Source organism: Colossoma macropomum, unplaced genomic scaffold (genome assembly GCF_904425465.1).
Source record: "Colossoma macropomum unplaced genomic scaffold, Colossoma_macropomum, whole genome shotgun sequence".
In the NCBI taxonomy this organism is placed as follows: domain Eukaryota; kingdom Metazoa; phylum Chordata; class Actinopteri; order Characiformes; family Serrasalmidae; genus Colossoma; species Colossoma macropomum.
This window is the reverse complement of record NW_023494796.1, coordinates 16,191,202-16,209,354: the sequence shown is the minus strand read 5'-3', so window position 1 is coordinate 16,209,354 and position 18,153 is coordinate 16,191,202. Positions and strand designations below refer to the sequence as shown.

At 37.3% G+C, this 18,153-nt stretch overlaps 1 protein-coding gene across 3 annotated transcripts; it reads left to right on the top strand.

Moving 5' to 3' along the window:
• The first annotated feature begins 4,958 nt into the window (after positions 1-4,958).
• Positions 4,959-11,846, top strand: LOC118816877 (CD209 antigen-like protein 2). Of its 3 annotated transcripts, none has more exons than XM_036583480.1 (5): positions 4,959-5,242; positions 6,018-6,206; positions 7,755-7,888; positions 9,804-9,910; positions 11,581-11,846. In XM_036583480.1, the coding sequence occupies exons 1-5, from the start codon at positions 5,053-5,055 to the stop codon at positions 11,723-11,725; spliced, it is 765 nt and encodes a 254-aa protein (XP_036439373.1). In that variant the 5' UTR covers positions 4,959-5,052; the 3' UTR covers positions 11,726-11,846. The 3 variants fall into 3 exon arrangements, with proteins under 3 accessions (XP_036439373.1, XP_036439372.1, XP_036439375.1); XM_036583479.1 differs by having other exon boundaries at positions 6,015-6,206; positions 11,581-11,844; XM_036583482.1 differs by lacking the exon at positions 6,018-6,206 and having other exon boundaries at positions 11,581-11,844.
• The last annotated feature ends 6,307 nt before the right edge of the window (positions 11,847-18,153 follow it).

The following is an 18,153-nucleotide window of genomic DNA, read 5'->3' as shown; positions in this document are numbered from 1 at the left end:
TCATCCGTCCTGAGAAAGAGAGGGAGTTCTGGTGGGGTCCTCTGTGAACGCGCTCTATGCGCGCACACGCCTGACTTTCTGCAGCTGCTGCATCTCTCTCTCTCTCTCTCTCTCTCTCTCTCTCTCTCTGTCTCTCTCTCCCTCTCTCTGTCTCTCTCTGTCTCTCTCTCTCTGCTCCATCAATGATGTCATGCAGCAGAGACAAACTGCCTCTCTCTCTCTCTCTCTGTCTCTCTCTCTCTCTCTCTCTCTCTCTCTCTCTCTCCAAAAGGCAATCAATCTTTAGGACATATATGAGTTTTAAGACCTAACAGAGTTAGGTTGAGTTGTTTAGTTTTGTTGTATGTATGTCATGCATTCTACTCCCTTATGCTCTAAAACTAGGGTTTTAAAGGGGAATTTCACCAATTTCTCTAAATTTTCCAGATAACTGACAGTTCTGGCCCAATTTTGGCTTTCGTACGCAAGTGCTGATTGACTACCGGGCAGATGTTGGGCATGTGAGCCAAAATAGGGCCAGATCCTGGACAACTGCATACAGCTTTGCCTCCTGTTTATATCTGTGAACCAGTTCTGGTGTGACAATTGTGGACCAACAGTGTAGTTGGGCCAAAATTGGCCACATCCATAAGTTCTACTTACTTTAAAGGGTATGGGCCGGATCTGGGCCAAAGACCTAGCTGTATACTGGGCCAGAACAAACCCAAAGATGTGGCTGACAAGTGGGCCAGACAAATTTTGCTATCTGGTTCTGCGTTAATCAATGACGTAAATATATTTACAGTGAGTTGTAATGAAATGGTTAACTGTAGACAGTTTTTACAGTGGTGGTGATATGAACCAGGGGTCACAAATATATAGCTGTTTTATTTATTATCCAAAACAACCAGTGACCGTACAGGTAAGTAATGAGCTTTTAGGCTGGGTTTACACTGTGAAACCTTTTACGCAGCTTGTTGCTTGAAACCTGCATGAAACTGAATTACACTTGAATTGCATAACATAAAGTGTCCTGCAACTTATTTGAAACTGCAACAGTTGCAAGTGCCATGGAAGAAGTATCATGAAAAAGCTAAACAGAATATCAACAACATGACATGATAGTTGAATGACATCATTGAGTTGAGTTCAATGAATCAATGCATAAGAAAATAAAATAGAAGATGGCTAACTGGGAGGTTGAAAAGGGTATAAACGTAAATAATCTTTATTGTTGGGATGGTGAATGCTTTTGTGCCAATGTTTGTAATTAATCTGTCAACAGCAACCTCAAACTTTAGTCAGACGATTCTGTTCATAGCCGACACAAATTTTATTTAAACTTTTTTTGTTCACACGGTCAGGTAGTGGCATAAAACCATAAAGCGACGTCATTACATAGCAATGTTTCATGGGCACTGATTTCAACAATAACTGGGCTTTTTCAACTAGTGACTGCGAAGCCACATTCAAATATCCTTCAAAGCTGCGCTCTTTCTTGAGAGGTTCATGCTTGTATATTCGTGCCACATTTTCATCTTCAGAGTTATTTAATGGGACATTAACGATAAGTTAATAAGTAAGCCACACCTTCCTTGACTTAGCTAAAACAGTAATGAATGACACTTCCATTCCCCAACCTGATCTTTAGGCCATAATCTCGAAATACAGTGGTGACAGGAAAAATAAGGTAGATACAGAGCAGCCAATCAGAACAGAGGTCATTTACATATATCAGTTTTAAAAGCACAGTGACAAAAACAGCCTGTTTAATTCTAAGAGAGACGTTCATTACGTTCATTATTTAATTTTCTTTCTATTTGCTATGAGCAGAGGTGGTAAATTCAGGTCCAGAAAGCAAAAATCAGCCCCAGGAGTTCCAACTGCCTGAGCACCTCCACTGCTGGTTTGAGCTAACTAGACAATTCAGGAGGTTGGAATGAGAGTCAGTAGAAGCTGTTAGTGTAACCCAGACACCACTAACATTTCTGACCAAAGCAAATGGCCAATAGAAGGTAGTACATTCACCCTGATGTTTAAAACATTGTGCTTTTCCTGGATATTAGTTTGCTATCATCTTAGTTAACGCAGACTCCAAGCATAACTGTTTCAGTTCTTCGCTCCTGCCGACCATATGGATAGTATTTCTACAGAACACTCTGTCTTCTCATTGATGTTTACACAAAAATAATTAGAGAATTCCACCAATTTTTTTAAATTTCTATATAATTCAATTGTTGATGTCAGTAAAGTCATTCAGAGTGTTTGGACGTGAAATGATTGATTGAGAGACATACCGGCACAGATTTATTTATAGTGGTGGTGATGGTAACCAGGGGTCTCAAAATCCATTTTATTTACAATCCAAAGCAACCAAAGAACCTATATGTGACTTGTGAGTTTTTATATGCAGTGTTGAAAATGGCAAAATAGTGGTAAATCTGAACAAATATGTTTTCTTTAGGGCCTATTTTGCATTAAGACATCTTGTATGTAACTCTCCACCAAATATATATATATATATATATATATATTTTCATCCCAAACTTTATATCAAAACTGTTGTAAAACAATTTCTCAGATGTCTCCCTCTGATGGTAAACATAACGTTACCCCAGAAAATGTGCCTTACAACACGTACACACATAAATAATGAAGCCCACTTGTAGCTAACAGCACAAGTAAAATGTATGAAGCATGTCTGCATCATCATAAAGAACTTTTTAAAGCGTTCAGTATGTATTGAGAATAAAATTATACAGATTTATTAATGTTTGTAGCCTGACTCTATCTCTGGAGAACTTTTAACAGGCTTCGGGCCTCCAGAATAGGGGGCCATTAGCAGTCAAATACTTTTTGAAGCTTCATGAAAGCAGTGCTTCACATAAGTGACACTGTAGCCCAGTGGTCACCAACCTCCTTCCTGGAGATCTACTTTCCTGCAGTCTTTAGTTCCAACCTGCATCTAACATGATGCTCCTCCCCTTACACAACACTAATGCATGTAGTCCAGCCAATCAAGGATTTCTGAAGAAGATATTTAACTAGAGCAGGTGTGTCCAGAGGAAAGTAGATCTCCAGGACCAGGGTTGGGGACCACCGCTGTAGCCTCTTTTCCACTGTAGAGCCGGACGGTCCTGAGCATGGTCAGTAACCGTTCGAGTGAACCAGCAGATAACAGCTCTGCTCCTTACAGAACAGGTTCAAATACATGGAAGCCAGGCCCCCCAGATTTCTGACTGCTCAAATAAAAAAAATTATGTGCTCTTACAATACAGGATAAACCCAAAGGCACTGATTTCTTGCATCTTCATGAGGCCTTAAATAACAGCGACCGGCAGCACTCTTTTGCTCATCGCCAATTTTCCCCAGCAGCTATCACCATAGCAACATTTATACGGATGTGTTTGGCCATCAGTGGCCTACTCTTGGTACTTAGATTTTACTTGAATCCTGCTACATAAACATGCTATAAACATGTCATGCCTGATGTCATATGCTGTTATGACAGTAACTATAATGTTTGATGTTATGATAACTTCTTTTTACTAAGTGTACTCTAATCAGCCATAATGACAGCAAACAGTATGGTATCTTTCAGTACAATAAACTGTAATGGTGATATGACACTTACTGGGCATAATCTGACAAACGACAGCATATAGCATGTTTATGGCATGGTTATGCCAATGTCACGAAGCAGAGTTAAAGTGTTAACATAAACACTTTGCAGTACAGCACACACTGACGCTTTCTGTCCAGTGCCAACATGTAAACTCAGCATTGCCCCTGCAAGTGTTGGCTATAGCAAAGCCATAGCAAGTTAGGAAAGCAGTTAAGTTGACTGTGAGAAAGAAAACAAAGTTGAATACTTTGGAGAAAATAATGAGAACATCTTAAACTATTCACTGAAGATGTCTACTCTCATTGCTGTAAGAGGCAGGCCTGTGGTTAATTGGCCTTTACCCACTGCAGGATGCTGTCAGTTGTTATAGTAACTTGGCAGTTAAATGTGAAGTCATGTGTTGTATTTTAAATGCTAAATCTGGTCTCTGGTTATGGTATCTGCTATGCAGTATGCTAATTGATGTGTGTCAACCTCTCTCTAGCAACGTCTCTGGGACATAATGTTTACTAGCTGGCACCTGCAACCTGTAACCAGGCCCCCTCTCCACTTTAACCCCTGACAAGTTCAGTTACAGTTTACTCAAATGTTTAGAGGCAACTCATTGCCTCAAAGGAATTATGTTTTGAAATGCAAATTTTCAAGTTGTTTGAAATTATACATGGAGTTGAATACACTCAAACTTTTCAGTTTCACAAAGTAAGCATGACACAAACTCTGCTGTTGCAGAAACTTGAGCGACACTATGTGGAGGGCTGCTATGCTAAAGGCCAAACTAAACCTAAAGGCTATAACAGAGGTATGAGAGCAAGAGGTCAGAGGAGTTGTAGCCACTGTTGCTCTCACTGGACGTCGGTGCTGTAAATTGGGATGATTCGTTCTATTTTCATATCCACCTTGCATTCACGTGATTTCAGGCTCATGATGTTCAGGTTCACATTGGAATACTGATAGTAATAATTACACTCTGCTGAGGCTTATATAGCAAAATGTGCAGCTTTTTAAAAGGAAAAAATCTCTCTTTAGGGTCAAATTGAGCAGAGAAGATGAGTATGATTAATCATGATTAACTAAGCAAACTAATGTGAATAATCACAATTCATTATTTCATAACAGTTTTAAAAGCCCTAGTGTTGCAAAAGTGTTTAAAATGAAACATTAAAGCAGAGTTAAAGTGGTTACAGTGATATTCTGACTAATGTATTGCATATTTGCCTAGGATTGTCTAGGATTGTTAGAGGATAAGAACGTTGTGCAAAAAACAGGATGACCGTTTAAGCACTTTTGCAATCTCCGCTAGAAGGTCATATATGACGGCTCAGCTAATGTTTTGTAACTTTGTCACTTCCTTACATGGCAACACCACAGTAATTAGAGCATGAAAGCCAAGAGATGTGACTCTAAACTAGCAGTAATTCAGCACGTTAGTGGAACTTCATAAATGAGAGATGATTCGAAGTGCCAACCTGAAGAAAGAAGATCAAATGGAGATGGTGGTGGAAATATATGACAGCGTAGACAATATTAGAAGTCAAGACCACAACACAGAACCGGTGTATGCCAACACAAAGAAGACCCCGCAAACCCAACAACTGGTGTATGCCAACACAAAGAAGACCCCGCAAACCCAACATACAGGTAGCATTGTAAATTCATTTCAGGAGAAATGTGTGTATGAGCTGAGGTAGTGGAGAGAGTGGTTTTGTGTGGCTGGTTTATAGGGTACAGTTGTCATGTCCTACATACATTTTATTATGTACATCAGCCACCTAAAGACTAATCATTGCAGTATATTATCATTTGCTTCATTTCTTATTCACAGAATTCACTTGAAGTATTGAATATAACATCTTAAACATCTTATAACATCTTAAACAAAACATCATACCATCACAGACCCTGACTTTTAAACTTTACACTGGTAACAATCTGGATGGTCCTTTAGTTCTTTGACCCGGTAAACACTACATCCATTATTTCCACAAACAATCCTAAAGGTCAACTCAGGTTTATAATTCACTGCTTTCTGCAATTGCTTTCTGGAATATACACTGTATATCCTCATATACAGTGGTATGCAAAAGTTTTGGCACCCCTGGTCAAATTCAAATTTTGTTGATTTTGTGAAAACAAGTTAACGCATCCTCTACGGAAGACATATTACTGCACATTTTAATGCACATTTATGGTTTATTTTCTGGATTTAAGATACTGGGGGACAAAACATACCACAGAAATGGCCTGTGCAAAAATTACTGCACATTTTATGTTTTTTTGAACCCATTATTAAACTCTAAATCTGCAGAAAACTGCTATAGTTAAGTGTGTTCTCTGTAGTGGATGTGTTAACTTATCTACGTTGTGAATATAAACCTTAAAGCGGTCAAAAAAAATCTTTTTCCTTCTCAAGTAGGTGCCAGGACAGGATGCCGCAGACTGGCTGCAGTGTGTCTGGGGCTGCTGTGTGTTCTTCTCCTAACTGCCACCACAGTTTTATCGTTCAAGTTCTGCCTGCTGACTACAGACAGAGCCCAGTTAGAGAGAAGTTATGAAAACGTGGTTGCAGAGAGAGAACAAAACATAAAATGGCTTTCAGAACAGGGTGTGTAGTTTAGCTTTTGATGTGCACTGTAATGTGTTATTTACTGTATTCAAACTTAAATGCAAATTGAAATATGCAAATGAAATAGTCTACTTACAGTTTCTTTTCCAATGTGAGTGTGCATGATTCAAATTCAAATGCATGTATTTGCATTTCTGTGTATAACAGTTGGAAAAAAATTTATATGGGAAAGCAAAGTGCTCCTAACATTTTATTTCGACTGTCTTAATAGTCTGACTCTGACACATTAAAAACAGAATAACAATGGCTCATTTGCAATTGCATTTCCTCATCGTCGCCCTTCAGCTCTGGAAAACGTTGAAGTGTGTTTGCAACCCTGTTTACAGTTGCATTTTTACTGTCAATGAGACACTCCTGTCAATCAAACGCTGTGGGTGGGACATCAGGAGGGGCTTTTTAGTGCGGGGCATGTTTTAGGAGGAAGTGACAAAAAAGCTGCTGGTGCAGAGATGCTTGTTTAGAATATAGAGTTAGCAATAGCAACTGTTGCTAGTGACATTTTAATACTGATTTCCTGTTGTTTGGAATGTGGAAGGGATTCTTGTCCAACTAGGAGAGTTTGTGGCTGCACACGAACCGATGTTTAGTTTAAGCTTATTATATTGATTTGATCAGGGCTGCAAATACATTTTAACTTTGGCAGAACTGAAGTGTGATGAAGAGGAAACGCAATTGCAAATGCGCAGTTGTTTTTCTGTTTTTAATATCAGGCATCATACCATTAAGACAAAGAAAATAAAACGTCAAAAGGACAACACGAATTTTACCAGACATTATACACGTTTTACATTTGAATTTTTGAATTGGAATTGTTATAATAATAATGCACTCTTGCATGGGAAATGCACCTGTAACACAGTTTAATTAGCATTTTTCAAAATCTGAATAAAGTCCAGAATATGCTGCATAAATGTTTGGTTAATTCAGCATATCGTCACTGTCAGAACAAAACCTTGAATCTCCATTTGAGTCTTTTAAAATAATTTTTTATTTAATTTTCTTTATACAATTTAAAAAACCCTAGTTCCTGTTTTATTAAATAATAAAACTATTATTTTACTTTTATTTATTTTTTCCATAATTTAAAACCCCTAGTTCCCATTTTATTATATAATAAAATTGGTATTTTATTTTATTTTTGTTTATACTTTCACATAATTTATACCTCAGTTGCCGTTTTATTAAATAATAACATTTGTGTTTTATTTTTATTTTTTTTAACATAAATTTAAACTCCTAGTTCCTGTTTTATTAAATAATATTTGTATTTTGTTTTATTATTTTTTTTAATAAATTGAAAACTTCTAATACCCATTTGCACTATATACATGACAAAAAGACCACTAGAAATCATCAACAATGGTGTAGAATAAAATCTTGTTGCATTGACTTACAAGAAAAGTTAAGAACGAATTGTTCATTTTTTTTAATAAAGTTTGGAGATCTGAGGTTTTGTTCTGACAGCGATGATATTCTATGCTCTAATGCATCTCATTTTATCTTTGGAAATTCCATGCACGGATGAAGCCGGCCAGTTTATATGGACATACAATGGCAGTTTTTACTACATCTCCAAAGAAATTAACACCTGGAATAAGAGTAGGAGCTACTGCAGAGAGAGGGGAGCTGACCTGGTGATCATAAACAGCAGAGGGGAGCAGGTGAGAAAAATACTGTAACAACGTTTTTTCAGTGTTTCACAATGTTACGCTGCAGTAGATCTGATTAAACACAAGCAATTATGCTGTCTTTGTAATGAAACATGCAGTTGTCCTGAAGCACTGATTATATCTGTAATCTGCTCACAAAAACATATTGTGACATAATTTTTCACAGTTGATGATGATAAATATTGGCCTGTTTGCCTAACCCTAGGTTCATCTAACATTCTGATGTACAGTTACTGACTGTACACTGAAAAAAAGGTATTTTCACTGTTAAAGTATGGTAAAATGGAACATCAATACTCATTTTTGGAAAAAAGCTTTAATGTAATTTTAACACTACTGGTGTTAATTTACAGAAATAGAATTTAGATTTTCACGTAGTAATGGTTGTTACTGTTATTATTATTGCAAAATACTGTGAGCCAGAATGACTACTTGAACTAGTGTAGTGAAACTACACTACACACAGTAATTCAGTAACTCAGTAAAACAGTACGTCTAAGAAATTCAATGACTGTAATTTTACAGTTTTACCGTCACTGAGAAAACATACAGACATGCAGTTTGCAGTTTTATGAAAGATGGGATTTATCACCTACTCTTCATTTCTACCATTAACAACAGCAGTTTATCCAGCTTTCATTTTCTTTGCTGTGATATTCCTCTGGTAATCATCTTAATCATCTCATATTGTCACGCCTCGGGCAGACTCAGACTCAGTCCAGAACGGACTCCATTGCCCACAATCCCTTGGGAGATCATATGTTCACACACCTGTCAGCGTTCACAATCCCCTGAGTATTAAAAATGTGCACCTGTGTTTGTTGTCATATGACTCATTTAGTCTAGCATATAAGCCTGGGCTTTAGTCTTAGCCAGTGTGAGGTTTTGTTTCTCTTTGAACTCACTGAGCGTTTCTCTGATCTGTTTGTTACTGCCTGTTATGACCCATTCTTTGTTTAACTGACCTTGATTGTTGCTTGTCCCTTCTTGTACCTTTGCTGACTGATTTTGGATCTGTGTTTTGACTTTTTGCCTGCTTTTTGATGACGATTTCTGCTCACTCCTTTTGTTTTGGCTGCCTATTGTTATGATCACTTCGGTGATACTTTGCTGCCTTTTGGTTATGACCCACGCTTGTTTTTTGACCATGCCTCTGTCGCATTTAAATAAACCCCTGTTTGCATTTTTCATCCACGAGCATCTGAATTCTGTCGCATCGTCACACATACACAATAAGAAATGTATTTTTCCTGTATTAGACAGAGAGGCAGCGAGAGTAGAATCAGACTGCATTTTGTGATGAACTGACTGAATAACGTCTCTGATGATGTAGTTTAATCTGTAAGGTGAGATCAAGGAGTAAATGTATTGTTGCAAATGCATTTTTAAGTTAGTGACAGTGCAGGCACTACTTTAACGGTAACTACCGTTTTTTTTCTACAGTCAAACAATGATACTGAATATTACAGCACAACGCTTTGTAAACTCTGTTTGAGTGATGTACTGATGCCTCTGATGGCTCATTACTCATATGAAGTGGTACAGCTCTGTACAGCGTATAAAAAAAGTACCTGTTTAACGAGAATCAGCTAGCTAAACAGCTGCTCCCTCAGACTGAAGCTGAGCTGTGAAAAGCTGAGATGTCAGGTCATGTCTGGCAGCTGATAATAACTTTGTTTTCTTTAGTTCATCTGAAAGAGAACCATTTGGGCCATTTGAAGTATGTTCCTCATGTGTGCTGCTAACGTTCTCCTCTTTCTGTCTCCACTAAGCTGGACATCTCCGTAGTGCTTTGCGGCTGAGAGCTGCTCTGTTTCGATTGGGGAATCTTTTAAATTGAACTGAACTTTCTCTATTTTGTGACTGTTTCACTGAAAATGTGCTGCCTGTTGTAAAAATCCAACAGGACTTTGTTGACAAGTTGAGAAATAAAAATCAAGCTTGGATTGGTCTGACTGACCAGGCCTCAGAGGGGGTCTGGAAATGGGTGGATGACTCAGCGCTGACCACTGGGTAAGAGATCGACTGAACTGAACTCTTAACTTTTCTGACAAAATGAATTACATAAATAAAGAAGTAAATAAAGAACATGGCATAATAAACATACATGGCACTGAATAAATAATAGTAAAGATTAAAGTCAGTTTACAGTTGTGTGGAAAGAATTAAACTCTACTGGTCAAATGACATGTTGTGTTGATTTTCTAAGTGAAAATAAGCTAACACATCCTCTCCTGAGAACACACTTAAATATATCATTTTCCTGCAAATTTTAGTGTGCAATTTCCATTTATTCACGTTCAAAAAAATAAATAAATAAAAAAATGTGCCGTAATTTTTAATTTTTTTTCAATATGTTAATAAACACTAATTTTGCCTTAAAATATAAGACACAAGAAGTGTATTCTTTGTAGAGGATGTGTTTAGAATCTCGCCACAACTAGTTGCTTGTTTATGCTTAATTTTTAATACACTGTTGCCAGAGCCAAGTGTAATTTTAACGTGAAGTAAATAAACCAACTATGAGGAATGTCATGGGCAGGCACGTGGCTAACTAACTATCTTTACTCACCTTTAGACTCCTGCTTTGTGAACGAAGATGTCTATGCAGACAGCATTTGACAATAACAATGGTTAAATAAAAGCATACAAGCAAACACGGTTGGTTTAATTACTGTGCTTTTAAGATTGATATATGCAATCTCTCTTCTGATTGGCTGCCCTGTATTGTGCCTCATTCAAAAAGCACTGAGAAATGAGCAGTATGCGTTGAAACTCTAACAGTGTTTATATTCTACATCAAACTCTTTTCTTCCAAAGAAACTAAGGAAAGTTTAGTTTTCCAACGTAGGAGCCCTTTACACAACAACATGATTATATTCAGCATATAGTCGTACATTCATTACAAAATACCCTCAGGGCCTTCTAGGCCTTATGATTTTTAGTAACTACAATTGCATGTCTGTCATTTGTAGTCCATTGTCATTCAATAGAATCAGGCTTGTATTTAAACTCTGCAAGTATTGCAGCACTGTTCTTGTTTTACTGTTAAGTTTTGGATGGAAACAAAACGGTTATATTCTTAAAAAGTCCCGCAGAAAATCGGCCAATCTGGATTTGTTTCTCCGTAGTATCTAGGTAGATACAGCTAAGCAATCTCTCCTTTTGGTTAGGACTTCAGGAGCTGAAGAGAAGTCCTAATGTGTTAGATTGACCCTCAACATAACTATGAAGTAACACAGGAATCAACCAATTATGTTTTGATTTCCAATGGTGGGACCTTCTGATCATGTATTCACTCTGTTTACAGCTGCGCTGCTCTATGCCGGGTTAGAGGGTTTAGAGCCTGTGCTGCTGGTCAGGAAATTACTAAAAATATGCCTGCAACGCAATTTTACGCCTTGTTTTTCTGCTCGTGCTATGACCATGAAAACAGTTTTTTTCTGATGAATGAGAGTGACCGTTTAAATTTCAATGCTTGTTTCACGATGCCAGTAGCATCACAAGAATAAACAAACAAACAAATAAATAAATCATTGAATAGTTACATTTCTGTCTTTCTTTATTTTTCATGTTTTACTTTTAATTTTATCATTTTGTTTATTGCCACATTACATGATTTATAAGAGTCTGCAGCTCTGGGTGAGAAACATTGAAGACATTCTGATTCTCTTTGTTTTCAGGTACTGGTTTAGAGGAGAACCCAATGATTCTAACAGAAATGAGGACTGTGCTGTAAGTGGCTATAAGGAAGATAATGCATCAAACTGGGCTGATTCTTCCTGTGAGAATAAAAAGCTTTGGATCTGCGAGAAGAAAATGTTTTAACCAAGTCTACTACTGACAGCTGAAATGTAAGATTTGTCTCTTAAAATATTGCTGTGACTGGGAATTTTCCTGTAGACAACAGTTTCATTTATTAAATACATAAAATAATCTTAAAAATGTGGTGGTTGCCTTTAATTTACAAAGCATTTGTTTAAAGAAGGAACTGTTATTTCTATAATGCATTTGAGAAAGCTGGTTCTTGTGCTGCAATCCTAATAACACAACCCGTGGTTGTGTAAGTAATGAGACGTGTAAGAGCCAAACGATTGTGTCACTGGAATTGCATGTGCTCATCATTTTGACTGCATTTTAACTGTACTTGTGTTAAACCTCGTTGTTGGTATCTGAATGATGTACAGCATTATACATACTTGGGGCTTGTTGCTTTCCTTTTTCTTTCCTTTCCCCAACCAATTAAACCTATTGAAACGGCTGATCTTTTTGTCTGCCATGGTCTATAGTTTTTGACTCCGCCCTCTAGTTTCCTCCTCTTCGTTCTCTTAGCTTAACAGAGTTTATTTGTGTGTCAAAGCCAAGAATGCTCTTGAGGAAGGCTGCATTTATTGGCAGTTATGTCACTGAAGCATTGGAGCAATACTTCCTTTTGTTTCTGAGAAACTGAAGAACTCATCCAGACCTTCCATCACTCACATTCTCTCACACACAGCGCAAAACAGCTGTGAACATCAAGATGCTGTGGTGCCGGACTTCGTAGTGAAATGTAGCATTTAACGTTTTAAGATTCAAACATGTCGCACAGCTTATGTCAGTAAGTTATGGCCTGTTGGTGCAGCCCCAAAAGAGTCAGGAGCATGTTTACCACTGCGATATCTTTCCTTGTAACAGACACAAATTGATCCAATTTTGAACACAGAAAATTCTTCCATTCTACAAGTCTCCAGCAGCACAACTGTACAAGGCTGTAGTTGTCATATTTTGCGCTTCATAATGCAACACACATTTTCAATAGGAGACTGAAGGCAGGCCAGTCTAGCACTAGGCAGCCACACTGTTGTAATGCGTCTGCAAGCACTGGCATCCCTGAAAAAGACGTTGTTTGGAAGGCGGCATATGTTGCTCTAAAATATATATTTATCTCACAGCGTTAATGGTGCACAAATGTGCAAGTTACCCATGGGCTCTAATACATACTCTTCCGTCACTTCCATAAATAACCTGAAAGGTTGGCATGTCAGACCACAATACATATTTGTACTACTCATCAGTCCAATTCTGACGAGCTCAAGCCTAGAGAAGTTTATTGATATACTGATGCAATTTCGGCAAACAGGTGAGCCTCAAACCATCCTTGGTCATAAAGGACTAGGTTTTGCATCACCTGTTTGAGATTGTTTCTTAATTTGTTTACAGTGTTCCTAGTACCCCTGTCCTGACTTTTTCTGAACATGTTGCAGGCAGCAATTTCAGAATGGAAAATGGAATGGAATTTCTTGGAATTACGTTCTGTATTTGTAGAATTAAAAGCTACATCCGCTAGGGCAGCTGGTCAGGGAAGAAACACTACCCCTGTTGATACAAGAATGCCTTTCTTGATTACGTCTTCTGATTTAGACCAACTAGTTAAACAATGAGCATGCTGGGAACTGTTGGGACAACTGTTTTATTGTTTATCGTGAGAAATCATAGACCAGAAGAGAAACAGATGGCAGAAGTGGCTGTTTTCATGGTTTATTCAGTCTGCAGCTGACATTATGTAAGAGTGTGGTGCCTCCACTGTTCATATTTGTATTGCAGGTCATGGACGTGTCACATTAATTTCTGAAGTCGTGCACAACCTATGCAGTACACACAGCCATCTTGCAAATGTGTACAAGTCATTTGCAATTTTACTTTGAGAAACGTTATTGTTGAATTGTTGCGCTATTTGATCGTGCAGTCTTTCACAGAGTGGTGAACCCCTCCCCATCTTTACTTCTGGAAGACTCTCTGGGATGCTCTGTTTATTCCCAATCACGTTATTTACCTGTTGCAAATTAACCACCAGGTGTTTTTTTTTAGCATTACACAACTTTACCAGCCCCCGTCCCAACTTTTTTGGAACGTGTTGCTGGCATCAATGTCAAAATGGGCATATTTTTTTCAAAAAACAATAAAATTTCTCAGTTTCAACATTTGACATCTTGTCTTTGTACTATTTTCAATTATTGTGTTTAAATGATTTGCACATCATTGCATTCTGTTTTTATTTACATTTTGCACAGCGTTTTTGAAAACAGGTTTGTATTTTGCATTAGAGCTTTCAAACATAAAACAATTGTACTGTTATATCCACTTTTATCGGTTATGTCTGTATTTACTGTAAATCATGCCGTAAACTGAGCTGCTTCCATGCTAAATGGATCTGGAAGTGTAAGCAGCCTTTACCCTTTTGTTTACAAACATTCTGATTTGGTCTGTTCATTGAGAGGACAAAGTTGCTTGGATGTGAGAAGAACTTTCTCCTTATTTGTTTTTCAGTCATAGAGAATCCAGACTAGATATGTAGTTAATGGGAGAAATGAGGCTCTCTGGAGCTCTCAGCAATTTAAGTAATCACTAAAGTTTGCACTCTGGTGACATCTGCTGGTCAAACGTCTGTAAACACTGTTGGGTAATTACCAATGTCCATTCATAATTTCTGTGACATCATATACCCCAAAAGCTAAGACAAGAAGACCACACATTGAATTTCAGAAGTAAAATAGATTATAAAACATAATAGGAAAATGTCTTTCAGGATTACAGGAACATGACGAAGGAAATATAAACTAAAGAATGGATAAAACTAGAGAAAAATAATCTCAGCAGGTTGACACGTTTGCACAAACACAGAAGCTCACAAGCAAAGAGTCGAGAGAGAGAGAGAGAGAGAGAGAGAGAGAGAGAGAGAGAAAGGACAATATTTTTTCAGTCTGTGTAAAACAAAGATAACTGGTAACACTTTCTATGAATGTCACCTTTGTAAGCATCTATAAACACATTCATAACATGTTATAATGCATTTATAAGACATTATAAACATAGCTATAAATATTTATAAAAATGCATTATACATTATAGCCATGTTTATTATGCATTATGAATTGTTAACATAATACATTATAAGTACTGATCATAACAAATTATAAGAGCTCATAAGTCGTATTTGTCTGCTCTAAGTAAAGTGAAGCGTACTGTACTAAAGCCTCCTCCAGTGTTAAGAGTGAGGCTTCAAGTTGAAGTATTTACTGAAGGATTTACTGAAGCACTAAAACATTCACAATAAAGCACATTACAGGCTTCAAATGTCAGATTTTAAACTAGTGCTGCCATCAGTGTTTTACCCAATGTGGGAAAGTCAATGTACACCACCGTTAGCTTGGTATTTGTCTTTACTTTGCAGTCTCCAAGCTGGGAATGACTTCTTTGGCACTGACATTATAACATGTTATTAACACTACTTATAATGCATTATATTAACAATTCATAATGTATAATAAACATGGCTATAAAGTGTACTTCAGTGTAATTCTTTTTTATAAATATTTATAACCATGTTCATAATGCCTTATGAATATAACGTCCACTTTTTTCAAGTTAATGTAATAAAAATAGTAATGAACAAAGTGCAAAACTTGTGTATTTGAGGGGAAATAGAAAATCAAAACTTGATATTCATATTGATACTAATATTCATATCCATACTTGAGTTTAAGCCCAAATGTACCTTAACAAATGTTAAAAGTTTTGAACAAATGTTAAAAGTTTTGAGTTAAGACCTTGTCGATCACTACAAAGAAACATATGAAAATACTGTAGCTCTCTTATGAAGTAATAAACTTATGTACAGCCATAATGTAATAATTACCCAGAGAATTTCTGCAGCTGACTCTTCATGTAATTCTGTCTCCCCACATAAATGATATAAGTTGCTAAGGTCATCTGGTGATTCAACCATAGGGTTAGTAGAGGAAGTAGTCTAATTTACACATGAACCCAACATATTCCTCTTTCTCATTTACAGTTGTAAAGATGCATAAGTGCTCATAAGCTGAAAAGGGTTCTCTGACTACACCAACCTTCATTCTATTGTTCCAGGAGTGAGATTAATTACTTCTTGCCAACATATTGTGTACAACAAATATATTTGTACTGGTAATCAGTTTAATTATGAGTCTGAAATGCTACTTAAATATGGGACTGAACTATGTACTACTGGCATCCTTGCTGATAATGTTAACTACTTACCAGATTCACAGATCAGAGTGGTTGCTATGTCCCATCTCATTCGTTTCCCTGATTCCAGATCAGCCGAGAAACTGACTGGGCTGCCAGCCAATATTAGCTCTGCAAACTAAAGCAAAATAATGTATTACTGTCATGTCATGTGGTAAACAATCACCCAGTACACACTCATGTTTTTCTCTAATCAAATGTTATGTTATGGTAACTCAACATCAAAAGCAGTACCCTTCTGTTACAATAATTAGTGCTAATCTTCAACCTATGCTGAAAAGTGTTATGACAGATATGTAGCAAATTTGCGTATACACACCGTCAGTGCAAATACACCACAAGATGTAGCATCTTGTTGGAGTGGGTGAGGCATTGTTTCACAGCGCCACCTTGAGACTGGCAGTCCTTTCTTTCTCGTTAAGGCTCTTGAAACATATAAGGGCATCGTGTTGTTTAAGTATTTATATAGTAGCTTTTGGGAAGACGGAACAATACTATAATATAACTATCTAAACTTTACCTGGTCGACTCCAAACACCTTTTTTTCTTATGCTCTGATTCTCCCGATGAATCAAGAAGAACAGTTTTTTTCTCACTGGGATAGATGACCTGAATTGTAGCATATAAAGTTATTTTGTCCACTCATAATTCAAAGCCCCTTATTTAAGAGATGTCTAATTGTTATGGGATGGGTTTAGGGATCCCATTTTAAGACATACAACCAGAAACCAGTGATGGAGGTCGTTCACCATGCCCAAGATGATGCTGTATCTAGATGGGTCCCACTAATGATTTACTGTACTTCAGCAAGACAAGGTGCAAAGCAATGACCCATTGGTAACAATCAGTAAGTTACATGACAATTATACAGAGACTTAACAGGCACAGACCTCTGTCATAAAATGGTGTGCAGTGTGTGAGGACCCAAAAGGAAGCATGCAGCCAGACACTTTATAGAAAGTATAGAAATTATAGAGGGTAAGCTGAGCTACATGAGGTAAATTGTGTGGTAATAATCAGCTAATTAAATGTTAATTGTTAATAGAACACACTTCACTTTCCAATTCTTTTCCAGAGCCTAATCTCTCAATGTCTGTGAAACATAATGTAGTATGTATTACTTTGGCCAGTAACACATGGCAATTTTTCCAGACCAAGCATCAGTGACAGCTTTTAGAGAAAAATAATACTTTCCAACACAGATTTAAATATTCACATTATTGTTTCTGATACAGAAATCATGCAAAAATCATTTTCATCTTTCACAATCTGGTTAAGTTATACTTACACTTATGCGCTTTATCCAAGGAAGGGTATGCCACACAAAGACACCCTTTTCAGCATCTGATGAGCCAAGCTGAACTAATGGACTGCCTTTAACGGTTGTAGACAGTGGAGCAGATTTTTGTGCTAGATTCCTGCACTTAACTGTTGTAGCCAGTGGAGCAGACTGCAGTGGTGGATTTTTGCGTTTGAGTGTTGCAGACTGCTGTGATGGGGGGCTGCCTGTAAGTGTTTCACATACAACAGCAGACTGCTGTGAAAGAGGACTGCTTTCATATGCACCACATTGTAGGTGAGAAACTATAGACACACTGTAGGTGCCAGCTTTGCTTTGGATTTTATGTGGAATCCGGAGTAAATCCTCTCTGAAATGTTTTAACTGATCCTCATTGATTTTTGGAAATGTGTCTCCATTTTCATCTACAAGCTCCACCCTTTTGTTCTGCATTGCAGTGACTGTGTAAAGGACCCAGCCAGGAGCGGTCCAGCTTTCCACCTTTTCTCTGGTGACTTCGTGTATTAAATCTTAACACTTTGTCACCAACAGAGATTGTCTTGCGGTCCTGCTTTGGATTTTTCCTTTTGTCTTTTTCTGTCCTCTTCTGTTCATTGTCCTTAACAATCTGATCAATGTTTTGTTTTATTTTGTTTTGTTTATATATATACAGTATACTAGACTTATATGTATGTTTATATGTTATATATATATATATATATATATATATATTTAACAATGCTTATCTTCCAAAGATGGATGCAAAAATCACCTCATAAGTTTCAGGGACTTCACATGGGCTAATGTGCCTCAACACCGAACATCATACAGAATGGTGAGAACTTGGTTGTGAGTTGTTTTTTCATTTAAACCAAACATAACAGGGTCACGGTATGCATCCCATGTTTCTGGCCTATCTGAAACCAGTGTGCAT